Here is a 12,439-nt window from a genome sequence, read left to right as displayed (position 1 = left end):
GAGTGTGCAAAGCAGTAATCAAAGCAAAAGGTGGCTACTTTGAAGAACCTAGAATATGACATATTTTCAGTTGTTTTACACTTTTTTGTTATGTATATAATTCCACATGTGGTAATTCATAGTTTTGATACCTTCAGTGTGACTCAACAATTTTCATAGTCATGAAAATAAAGAAAACTCTTTGAATGAGGTGTGTCCAAACTATATATATATATATATATATATATATATATATATATATATATATATATATATATATATACACACACACACACACACACACACACACATAAATAAGTATATTAATGACTAAAAATGTTTTTTTTTTTAAAAGACATTAAAATCCCCAAAATAATATGATATGTATATTTATTGTTCCATCAGAAGTTGCAAATGTCACCACTGTGCACATCTTCATACAGAACACTATTAAAGACAATAATATAAACTTCTAGTGCTCACACTGAGGGTTATTAAAGAGATGGCACACTGAATGAACAGAATATCAAATAATGATTAAAAAAAATAGCATTCATGCCTAAAAATTCATTAAATGAAAATAGTGATTGTCATAAACGGCAAAACATAAATTTTTTGTTTTAGAAACTCACCACTGAAAATAAACCCTTCATAAACCCTTTATCTCTTCAACTGCACAAAATCAGTATTTTGGGCGGAATGAATGTTTCTTCTGATGAAAAGGCCAGAGTGCACTTATGCAAACGAGATGAATATAAAGCAAGCCTCATGCATGACATTTGTCACTTGGGCACAAACACTTTATGTGAATCACTATTTCAAAGTCAGCATGGAAGAACATTAAAATGAAAATAATTTTACCTCATTTTTAAGGCATTTTACCTTCAAATAGTTTGTGTCAGTAAGTGAACTAAAGTGGAGAGCAAAACTGCCTTATTTTATCATGTCAGCTATAGAGATTATAATAAGACTGTGTTTATAAAGACACAGTTTTATACATTTGCATAGAAAAACATTATGTGCTTATCAGGATGAAGAAGAAATATATTATATTATTTATGATTAAGTTAATCAAACTGTAGGGTTGCTACCATTACAAATATTGTCAGTCTTTTACCACTTGATTTGAGATACCAAATCTTCTCTCTCTCACAAAAAAAATAAAAATAATAATTAAGAAAAAAAAAAATATATATATATATATATATATCAAGAATTTTATTTTGGTCTTTCTCCTTTCCAAGTACTTATAAAAAGCTTAACAATAAATAAAAATTAAGAGTTGCTCAGTCAGTCAAGAATCAAGCTCAAAAATCATCAAGGAAAATGTAGAAAAAATAAACAGGCATTATTTATGGACGCACTCATGAACTGAAACTTCTTATGTGTTGTTTGAGGAACTCCGAAATGTCTGCGTTTATTTGCCTCACTAGCTTCTTATCATTCTCCGTCCCGTCTCTCTCCCCTTCTTCACCTGAGAGACTGATGTCACTGCTGAGGTGGCCCAGGTGTTCAACTGAGTCGCACTTTTCAAGATCAGAGATGATGGTCTGGAGGCTGACGATGGAAAGAGAGTCTGAACCAGATCGTGTCGTCTCTGCTCTTCCCATGTCCACCCACCTGGAGTTCTGATGCGTATCCACCCACTCTCTGGTATTAGCCACGCCCTCTTTTCCAGACACCCAATCGTTTGGTCTCGGGTAGCCTCCACAGGCTCCACCTTCGGTACCTGTGCTGTTGGTTGTCTCTGCTCCTACAGGAGGGCTCCGCCTACTGCACGTTTTGATTGGTCCATCCTTTGTTTGGTCCTGCTCCCTCTGGGCATGTATCTCCTCGCTGATTTCCTCCAGGTGGCGCAGAGTGCTGGAGTAATTTAACTTGGCTTTGGAAATACGCTCCTCTAATAGTACAATTTTTGACTTGTGCTCCTGCAAAAACATGTTTTGATCATGTTTAGCTCACACATTTTAACTGTAAATCAAAATACATTTGTCATCATTTACTCCCCTTCATGTTGCAGTAGAAGACAATATTTTCAGTGAATCATTAAAAATTTAAAAACAAAAGTTCATCTAAAAATGTGTTTTTAGGGATTCAGAAGATTTGGAATATAGTGCAAAAGTTATTTGGATTATGGATGGAGTTTTTAGAGTCTGTAAATAAAATTAATACAGATATCCACACAGAACATTCCCATACTCAAAATCTTAAAATAAATAGCTGATTCTTTTGCTTAATTAAACAGGCTGGGTCACACATTGTTTGCTTCTTTTGAACTCCATGCCAGCTTCTGCAGCTATTTTCATAGCTAGAAAAATTTCTGGCTAAATGATATCATGTTTTTACCATTTTTTTTTTGCTAAAAACTCAAACTGTATTTCACTTCTGGGTCACACATTCAACTACAAAATTAATTTTTAACTGTAAGTTTAAAATACTCAAGACATATTTTATTCAATATATTCATATATAGTGAAATTGGTTTATGTACTAATATATCATAATATATCCCTTCCTGAGACAAGAGAGAGGCCACAAGAGTTTACATTGAATTAATAGCCAGATACAGCTTATGTGGTATCCAAAATACCAATAACATCCGGGGGGGAAAAAAGACTTTGTGCATGATGCAAAACATTTCTATATATAAATGTGATGAGTGGGGCGGGGCCGAGAGCCGTGGGAACTGAGCGAGGCCAGTGGAGTGATTTGGAAATGAGTGACACCTGCTCCACTCACTGATCTCACTCGTCACAATAAACAAGCCTGAAACACTGGGACTCTTAATTTTGAAATGTTTATGCTTTTCTACTTCCAGCTGCCTATTCAAAAAGTTGAGGAATATAAGATATTGCGTGGCATTCATAGATTGTGAACTACTCTGAAACCACAAGTCTATAGAAAGCACAACAGAACTGTGTTTTTCCTCTGAAAGTGAAGCTCTCATATTTATCATAGCCTTTATGAAGTCTAATAAACAAATTAGGCAGTATCACAATTTCCTACATTTAAGATCTGTTAAAAGGGTAATTAAGATTTTCTTCCACCATTTTATGACATTCAAATTTCATGTCAAACTGAATTTGATACTTTTTAACAACCTGCAGGGACCCTGATTTTCGGAGCTCAGCAATATCGGTCCTCATTCATGTTAATTCTAGGGAAAACGATTGCTTTTATACTGTAGATCTTTGCTGGAACATGGCATGGATTTTGGATCAACTTGAGGGTGTGTAAATGATGATAGGATTTCATTTTTGGTTAACCTATTCCTTAAACTTGAGCAAGTATCCATAGTTTTTATACACCAACACTAGGCAAGTGTAATAACAGCTCAACATACCTCTAGAACGTCATTGAACTGAGCCTTGAGCTCAAAGTAAGACTTGGACTTGACGATGGATCTCTTCAGTGACTTCTGCAGCTCCTGCACGCGGGCTTCGGCCTCCTGACACAGCTGGGTGACAAGCATGTGCCCCCGTTCGCTCTTTATGCGCTCCTCCTCCGCCTCGTTCACCTGCACAGTTTCAAGTCACTCATGGCATACTCGGAGCAATGCTGTGTGTGTGTGCAAAATATACTCTGTGTGGATACATAAACAGAAAAAATCATTCTGAACCGTACTTCATCCTCATTGTACTTGCACATTCACATTTGGGTCAAATGAGGGGTTAATGGTGCAATTGTTACATGTTTTCATGTACATAAAGGTCAAACAGGCTTTTGGTTGCGCAATATATAAATACTATTAAATAGATTGTTCAGCTGTTTGGGGTCAGTAAGATTTATTTTTAGAAAGAAATTAATAGTTTTATTTAGCAAGGATACATTAAATACACAAAAATATTAAGCAGCACAACTGTTTTCAACAGTGATTGATTGAGCAGAAAATCAGCATATTAGAACTGTTCTTTTAGAACTAGTTATTTTAAATTGTAAAATCTTTCACAATATATCTGTTTTTGCGGTACCATGGTGGGCACAAGACACTTCTTTATAAAAAATTTAATAAAATCTGCCGCATGATTCAGTCATGTAACAAAGGTCCAAGAAAACATGCTCAAGTCACTTGTAAAGATATGCTAGAGAGAAAATTGGCCAACCTTTGAGGTAGCATGATTCAGCATCTCTTGCCAGGTTGGATCCAGCGTCTTGACTGCAGTGAGGCCCTGTTCAGCCACGTGGACCATCTCTCGAGCAGCCAAATGCATGGACACTGCTCTCTCAAAGCTGAGCGCTGCTTTCTGGGTCTCCTGCTGGGCCTAAGATGGATGAAACTAATCATAATGCATTTAAGAGACTATAGGTTTCATCAGATGAAGGTTCTGATAGTTGCCATACAAAAACAGGCAAAAATACAATTTGATGTTTTGGCATGAAACAACTAAATAACATTTTAACCCGTTTAAATTAATAATAATAATAGTTATAAAGTATGACTGTTTTTCTCAATGCTGAGCTAAAGATGAGTGTTTGTCCACCTCTTTTGCTTTTCGTCGTGCCTCATAGTAAGGTCTGGCCTTCTCGATGCAGGACCCCAGTTCTGAACTTTTCGCCTTGAGTTTAAGCACAGAGTCACTCATTATCCTCCTATGGCTGGACCGAACCTCCTGACAACAAAAACAATGTTTTTCACAAATCACACAAGCCATTCACAACAAGTTAATAATAATAACATAAAGTGTGTAAATTATGAGTGTTAATCTTGTTTGCCATCTAAGAGAGAGAGAATCATATAAGCCTTCTCTTATCTGCATAATAAATATGGTGTAAGGTTATTCTAGTTAACTGAAACTAAAACTAATTTAGTTCATCTTGATGTGCTAAAACAAAAATTATATAAACAAAAAAAAATAATAATTACATTACAACAAATAACATTAAATTTACTAAAAACTTCAAAATTATAATAGAGACTATATATATATATATATGTGTCTATTATAATTTTGAAGTTTTTAGTAAATTTTATGTTATTTGTTGTATATAATATTGTATATGTTGTATATAATATAATATATATATATATTATAATAATATGTATGTATACTGTGTGTGTGTGTGTGTGTGTGTGTGTGTGTGTGTGTGTGTGTAACGATGATATATAACATTAGATGTGGTGCCCTTAATATTCAATTATTGATCCGGGCTGATAGCAGAAAGATTGCAGGTTTGATCCAAAGTACAGTCTAGCTAAAACCGAGATTATAGTCCTGTACGCCGAATTAAAAGTGTCTATTAAATTACAATGAGCCATAATAATAAGCATATACTTAAGAGCAAGAAACAGTCCCAAATGTCCTTGAGGTCAGGAACAATTTTTCACATACTTGTAGTTCCAGTTCCATCTTGTTGATCTCCTCACTTGCCTCGTTCAGACGCTCCAGTTCCTCCTAGACACAGAAACACATTATTTTACTAATGGTAAATAATCTTGGTTGCTGGCTTAAAGGTTGCTGGTTCAATCCAAAATAAGCTTGAGCCAGAAACTGGAGAGTCACTGAGATCACAATAACCTCCATGAAAATACCTTTGGTGAAACTTTATAATAACCAACATTATTATCAGTTGTTATATAATATTAATGCCCGAAATGCACAGATGCAGAATCCAGGAATCAAAGGGTGGTGACTTCAAAGAACATAAAAAAGATATTTTAGATTTTTCAAATAAAATGTAACGTATGATTCTCATGACGTAATAATAAATGAAAATATTAATAGATAAAACATGTAAAGATATATATATAGTAAAGAATAAACATGTTTTCATTTTTTATTTATATTGCACATACAAATAGTTCAAAACAAAATGTTGATTCACAACGCACATTCATAACTGAATGTCCATGAACTACAAAGCTGTTGAGCATTAAAAAATGTTAATCATTTATTGATTATGCTTTGATAAATAGTCCGCTATTAGAGGGCTTGATTTATATATTGATATATATTAATAAATCACAACAACAGTGTTGTGGTTTATTTGTACTAAAAATATTCACTGTTTGTTCACTTCACTGGTTTGCACTCTGTCTGCCATGTGCCTTGCGCTGCTTTATTTAAAACTTTATACCTGGATTCTAGGATCTATTTCCTCCTCAGTCAGTTTTCCACGCAGTGAGTTTTCATCTTGACATTTAGATCTCTCCGAGTCTTTGCCCTCCATCTCTGTCTCCTCGGATTCCCCATCAGCTTCTCTGCTATCGTCCGTCACCTCCTCCGGCTGATTTCCTCCTCTCTCCTCCACTGAAGGTGCTCCTGAACCCGCAGGACATTCACGCGAAAACGCCGGATCCATTTACAGGCCTCTCCGTATATCCGAGATCAAATGTCGACGATTAACAAGGGGAAAACTGTCAGATCTGAAGCGAAACAAAGAAGTAAAGTCACTTGTCTATATTTTAAATGTCTTTGCCTTCATTATTTACTGTGATAACGTTAGTTTGTTCGCTACTGCAAATGCCTCTCAGCAAATAAATAAACCGGTTTGATGAGTTTAAAAGTGCCATGAAAGATAAACTGAAGAATATGCAGATTACATGACAAATAATCGCCAAAAGTCCATTCTACGCCTCAGTTTTGCCCCATGGCTAACATCGCACTCCCTCCGCCATTCAACAACACGAAATGTAATATATGAGTGAGGTAAATATAAAACGCGAAACGAAAGCCTTTAGGACTAATGAGCTACTGTAGTTGACGTCGTGTAACGTAATAACGTGGGAGCGTTTTAGTGACTTTCTTTGACTCGTTTGTGTGGCTAATAAATAATCATAATTTTTATTTGGTAAATTTTATACACAAAAGAAAAAAATAGTATTTCTAAACTATGTTTTTTGGGTATTTATGGTTCAATGTCTTCTTTGACTCTCGTATTGCTAACAAAATAGATACAATTTTATTTGGTAACGTAACGTTAAATTGAAATGTGAAACTTTGATCTGCTGTTTTTATTTTTATTTCTCTTTTTCATAAACCCTCCGTATTAGTATGTTTTCATTATTTTTATTTTTTTATATGTAAATTCTTTTTGTTGTATGCTTAGGACTGAATTGAAATATTGTTGCTGCAGTTATGAATATTCTAGTGTATTATTTTATTAGCATTTTTATTTATCTGAGCAATAAATGAGTCATAATAATATAAGTAAAACACAAAACATAAGTGTCAAATGATTTTTCCTCACATATTTCAAACACTATGCCATGAACCATACACAATTTAATAAAGTGAAAGTGACAAAAAAAGTGACAAATAAAGACAAAGAGGTGAAGCAAAAAAAAAAACCTACATTCAAAGGCACTTAGAGCAGTATTCACAGTCTTAAAAATAAGTGTTTTTTTAAACATATTTACCCCCATTTTTAGTTCCTGGACAAATATACTTGGTGTGAAAAATGTGTATAGCTGGTCAGCGTAAGATTTAGGTTTAATCTGTGAGTTTAATGGTGACATAGTTCTCAGATAAATCCTAGCTGACTTCATAAAGACAAATAATGAAACCTGAGGCAAAAAGTCTGAGTGATCAATACGTTATCATCTTTGGTATCATATCTCTTTTCTAAAACCCTTACTAGAGGTTTTTCCATCATTAAGCAGCACAATGGAATTAAGGCAAGGTGATACAGAACAGGTAATATGAAATAGAATTTCCATGTGTTTCACATCTTAATAAAAAATTCCTGTGATGTACAGTAGGTGAAGCCCACTTCAACTCCAGCTCGGATCGTACTGGCTCCATCCTGCTGGTGGAGCTAAATAGACCCTCTTTCCACGGAAAAGGAAATGAACTACACCTCTATACCCGGCTCGTGGGACTCCTGACTTCAGGTCATCCATCACACCAAGATTGCGAGCCAATGTTTTAAAACTGTCAGGGCTAGAATACTGCACCCGAAATGGGCCAGACCCAGTTAGTTTCCCACTTTGCAAGTCCTCCACGGTGACAACCGGAGCACCGTAAACCTCCTTCTCAAAACTCTCATCATATTTCTTCTTTTCTAAATAAGAAAGGTCCATTTTTGTAAAAGGCACAAATTCGGTATTGAGCTTAATAAAGCGGAGATACTTGTCGTAAAACTGCCCTAAACTCACACCCTTCCGACCGAACGTTAAAGTTCTGGAAATTTCTGGTCTGATGCAGGACCTGTCTCTGCGCTGACTGGGGTGGCGCATCCAGTCGTCCCAAAACGAGGCCGGCCATTTTGGCTCGATCTCTGCCCAGAGGTCTTTTGTGAACATCCAACCCAAGCCTGGGAAAAAATCTGTCCTGTACAACAGGCTCGCTTTTCCAGGGTCCACAAATCCTTCCCTGCCATTGTCATTCCAGGCAGACACACACCACAGAGTCGGGTCTGATTTTAAAATCGGATGAAGTGCTCTGAAGTACTCAAAAAAATCAGGGGCAACCTGGTGAAAGTAATAAAACATACCATCAACAAAATAAAATTCACCATTCACCATAATTCAACAATTCAATTATTTGTGTGTGTGAGTGTTTGTGTATCTATATATATATATATATATATATATATATATATATATATATATATATTTAAACATAAAACGTACACTGTTTTCTTATTTTATTTATATTTTAAATAAATTGAGAATCTTTTTTACTATAATTTTTATTTCTAACTCATCTGTTATATATACACAATACACTCATAAAACTATTGTTTTTGAATAAAGCACATGATGATGATGATCATAGTAATCATTTTTATTTTTTACAATTTTTATTTTTTGTAAGGGTAAAAAAAAGGTAAAAGTACGGAAAAGAAATTGATAATAGTTTTAACTATTACTCCTTGTGTATAATATTTAAATTTTGGATTAATTTATTGTATAATACATTTAAATATGTATTATTAATTGTTGTTATTGTTAACTTATTGTTAATTTTACTTCTTAACCATCTGTTTAACCAACTTCTTATGTTGTGTATATATATATATATATATATATATGTGTGTGTGTGTGTATTATTATTATTATTCTCTTTTACACAAAACTATTGTTTTTGAATATAGCGAATGATAACCATCATAGGAACCATTTAATTATATTGTATATGAATGGGTTTCATGTTTTCATTTTTTGTATTAACTGTTCTTTTAATAATAGAGTTTATACAAACAATGTGTATTAAAAGGTTGCAGTTTAAGTTACCTCCAAATCATCCTCCACAACAACAACTGAGGAGTATGAAAAGGTGTTGAAAACCTGGTTGAATGCCCAACGGTAATGTCTTGAGATTTTGTAGTAACCCTGGAACTTCTTATGCTGTGGAGGTACTGAGATATCAGAAAGATCAGGCTGTTTGATATGAGTCAGCTGACTGCCATACGAGGCAATCACGTCAGATGTTTCTGCGTGTCCACAGTCCTGGCTCACTATGATTGGATAGAGTTCGGCCGACGGTCTGTGCTCAATGAGTTTGTCAAGGCAGCGTTTCACTGTCACACGATTACAGGCAATGACTAAAATAGGGATGACCACCGGAGCTAAATGTTCAGCTTGTGATTTTGATTTAGCAGATGTCACACCACCTTTGTTCTCCCAAACCGACCAATGGCTCTGGATTTGCAATAGGATCTTCTTCTGCGATTCAATTTCAGCTTCAAATGCATTAGCTACATGCATCACCTTATTCATAATATTTCCAAACTGGCCTCCTCCGGCTCTGTCACCCATGTTACCAAGTTCGTCCGGGCTGTCAAGAGCCCCTTGAGTGGAAGGGCGTCTCATGAGGACAAAAATAAGAATAGCGTTCCATGCTACAAATATGAAAGCACCACAAATGATGAGAGGACTTCTTTTGCGTGGCATGGCCTGATGTGTGATAGGACAGAGGATTCAGGAAGGAAGAAATGGGAATGTAGAACAGGAAAGTTTGATGAAGGGATGTGAAAAAGAGTCTTGTGGATATTAGATGTATTTTTTTTTCTATTCACATGCTTTGCATATTTTTCAGTCAGCTTTCACAATTGTAGAAGCAATATGTAACATTATACTGAAGGAAGGTGAAATTAAGACATATTCCAGGTTTCAGGATTCTGATATAGACATTTCTGTCCAAAGTGGCATGGTGACTTTCAGCAGAGCCTGTAAAACAAGCAAGATTAACAGATATTAAAGGGTTAGTTCACCCAGATAGCAAATTTATGTAATTAATAACTTACCCTGATGTTGTTTCAAACCCGTAAGACCTCCGTTTATCTTTGGAACACAGTTTAAGATATTTTAGATTTAGTCCGAGAGCTCTCAGTCCCTCCATTGAAGCTGTGTGTACGGTCTACTGTCCATGTCCAGAAAAGTAAGAAAAACATCATCAAAGTAGTCCATGTGACATCAGAGGGTCAGTTAGAATTTTTTGAAGCATTGAAAATACATTTTGGTCCAAAAATAGCAAAAACGACTACTTTATTCAGCATTGTCTTCTCTTCCATGTCTGTTCTGAGAGAGTTCAAAACAAAGCAGCTGGATATCCGGTTCGCGAACGAATCATTCAGTTCACCAAATCGAACTGAATCGTTTTAAACGGTTCGCATCTCTAATACACATTAATCTACAAATGACTTAAGCTATTAACTTTTGTAATCTGGCTGACACTCCCTCTGAGTTCAAACAAACCAATATCCCGGAGTAATGCATGCACTCAAACAGTACACTGACTGAACTGCTGTGAAGAGAGAACTGAAGATGAACACCGAGCCGAGCCAGATAACGAACAAAACATTGACTCATTCACGAGTCAAGAACCGTTTCTGTCAGACGCGTCCGATTCTTGAACCGAGGAGATGATGATACTGCACATGTGTGATTCAGCGTGAAGCAGACCGACACACAGGGCGTCTGAACTGAACTGATTCTTTTGGTGATTAATTCTGAACTGATTCTGTGCTAGTGTTATGAGCGCAGGTAAACCAAAGGCTTGAATCAAGGGCAATCATCGCAAATGACGCCATTATACGTTGAGCGCAAAAGAACCGGTGAACCGTTTTCTTCAACAGGTTTATTGAATCGAACTGTCCGAAAGAACTTCTGGTGATCCGAAAACCGATGCAACCGGTTCTTGACTCGTGAACGAGTCAGTCTTTTGTTTGTTATCTGGCTCGGCTCAGTGTTCATCTTCAGTTCTCTCTTCACAGCAGTTCAGTCAGTGTACTGTTTGAGTGCATGCATTACTCCGGGATATTGGTTTGTTTGAACTCAGAGGGAGTGTCAGCCACATTAAAAAAAAGTTAATAGCTTAAGTCATTTGTGGATTAATGCGTATTAGAGATGCGAACCGTTTAAAACGATTCAGTTCGATTTGGTGAACTGAATAATTCGTTCACGAACCGGATATCCAGCTGCTTTGTTTTGAACTCTCTCTCACAACAGACATGGAAGAGAAGACAATGCTGAATAAAGTCATCGTTTTTGCTATTTTTGGACCAAAATGTATTTTCGATGCTTCAAAAAATTCTAACTGACCCTCTGATGTCACATGGACTACTTTGATGATGTTTTTCTTACCTTTCTGGACATGGACAGTATATCGTATACACCGCTTCAATGGAGGGACTGAGAGCTCTCGGACTAAATCTAAAATATCTTAAACTGTGTTCCAAAGATAAACGGAGGTTTCATGGGTTTGAAACAACATCAGGGTAAGTTATTAATTACATAAATTTGCTATCTGGGTGAACTAACCCTTTAAGCAAAGAAAAAGCATGCATAATATGTAGGGTTGCCAACAGACCTGAATTCAAATTACATTTGTATGTTTCATAATCAAACATCTGAGAAGGCTTCAGTATTTAATTACATTAGAGAAGGAAAACAAATCCAATACATTTGAATTTGACTGGTGCTCAATTTCAGTGAATTTATTCTAATTTCTCGAAAAAAAGAAATTTTGTTATCGTGTTAACTAGCCCTCCAAAGTAATACCTGACCAAACCATCCCCTCTGAAATTATTTTCAGTTCGACCACTGTGTACTGTAGACCTTGTCCTTGACATGAAACTGAGTTCATTTTCAAAATGCAAATTGCATGCTAGTTTAGTCAGAAATACCGCACTGTACGAGTAAATATGGACAAGCGTTATGAAGAAGATTCCTTCGTCGATCAACAATCTCACTTGTAGCTCTTCCTTCCAGCCACAACAGTTAAACAGTAAGAGACTAAACCGTTCGGTTCATCACAAATGAGGGCTGAGATTAAACAACACTAGGATGCGTAAAAAATGCCAACATATACTTACATGTGTCAACGTGCTCTCATACTCTGGCATGTTTCCCGTCTTCTACAGTAAGCCAATATAGTCATACTTCCGTTGCATTAAAGATTATGTCCCATTTCAACTCATCCAAGTAATTTATATGAATCTAATGTGGAACAGACGTTAAACGATCGTTAATTTGAAGCACGGTAAACTTCCTGCCTTTGTATACGCTTCAAGATTT

The 12,439-nt window shown here is 35.8% G+C and overlaps 2 protein-coding genes across 3 annotated transcripts; both read right to left on the bottom strand.

Moving 5' to 3' along the window:
- Positions 1 to 352: 352 nt before the first annotated feature.
- Positions 353 to 12,389, bottom strand: LOC132123506 (SH3 domain-binding protein 5-like). Of its 2 annotated transcripts, none has more exons than XM_059534163.1 (7): positions 12,238 to 12,389; positions 6,055 to 6,343; positions 5,310 to 5,372; positions 4,461 to 4,589; positions 4,083 to 4,241; positions 3,323 to 3,496; positions 353 to 1,907 (listed from the first exon to the last, which is right to left on the bottom strand). In XM_059534163.1, the coding sequence occupies exons 2-7, from the start codon at positions 6,277 to 6,279 to the stop codon at positions 1,344 to 1,346; spliced, it is 1,314 nt and encodes a 437-aa protein (XP_059390146.1). In that variant the 5' UTR covers positions 6,280 to 6,343; positions 12,238 to 12,389; the 3' UTR covers positions 353 to 1,343. The 2 variants fall into 2 exon arrangements, with proteins under 2 accessions (XP_059390146.1, XP_059390147.1); XM_059534164.1 differs by lacking the exon at positions 12,238 to 12,389 and adding an exon at positions 6,521 to 6,646.
- mgat1a (alpha-1,3-mannosyl-glycoprotein 2-beta-N-acetylglucosaminyltransferase a) lies at positions 6,460 to 12,370 on the bottom strand. Its single transcript, XM_059534162.1, has 3 exons — positions 12,238 to 12,370; positions 9,155 to 10,090; positions 6,460 to 8,389 (listed from the first exon to the last, which is right to left on the bottom strand). Exons 2-3 carry the CDS (start codon positions 9,812 to 9,814, stop codon positions 7,691 to 7,693), a joined length of 1,359 nt encoding a protein of 452 aa, XP_059390145.1. The 5' UTR covers positions 9,815 to 10,090; positions 12,238 to 12,370; the 3' UTR covers positions 6,460 to 7,690.
- Positions 12,390 to 12,439: the final 50 nt, after the last annotated feature.

This window comes from Carassius carassius, chromosome 41 (assembly GCF_963082965.1).
Source record: "Carassius carassius chromosome 41, fCarCar2.1, whole genome shotgun sequence".
Lineage (NCBI taxonomy): Eukaryota > Metazoa > Chordata > Actinopteri > Cypriniformes > Cyprinidae > Carassius > Carassius carassius.
The sequence above is the reverse complement of the archived record's forward strand: the minus strand, read 5'-3'. Positions and strand labels throughout refer to the sequence as shown.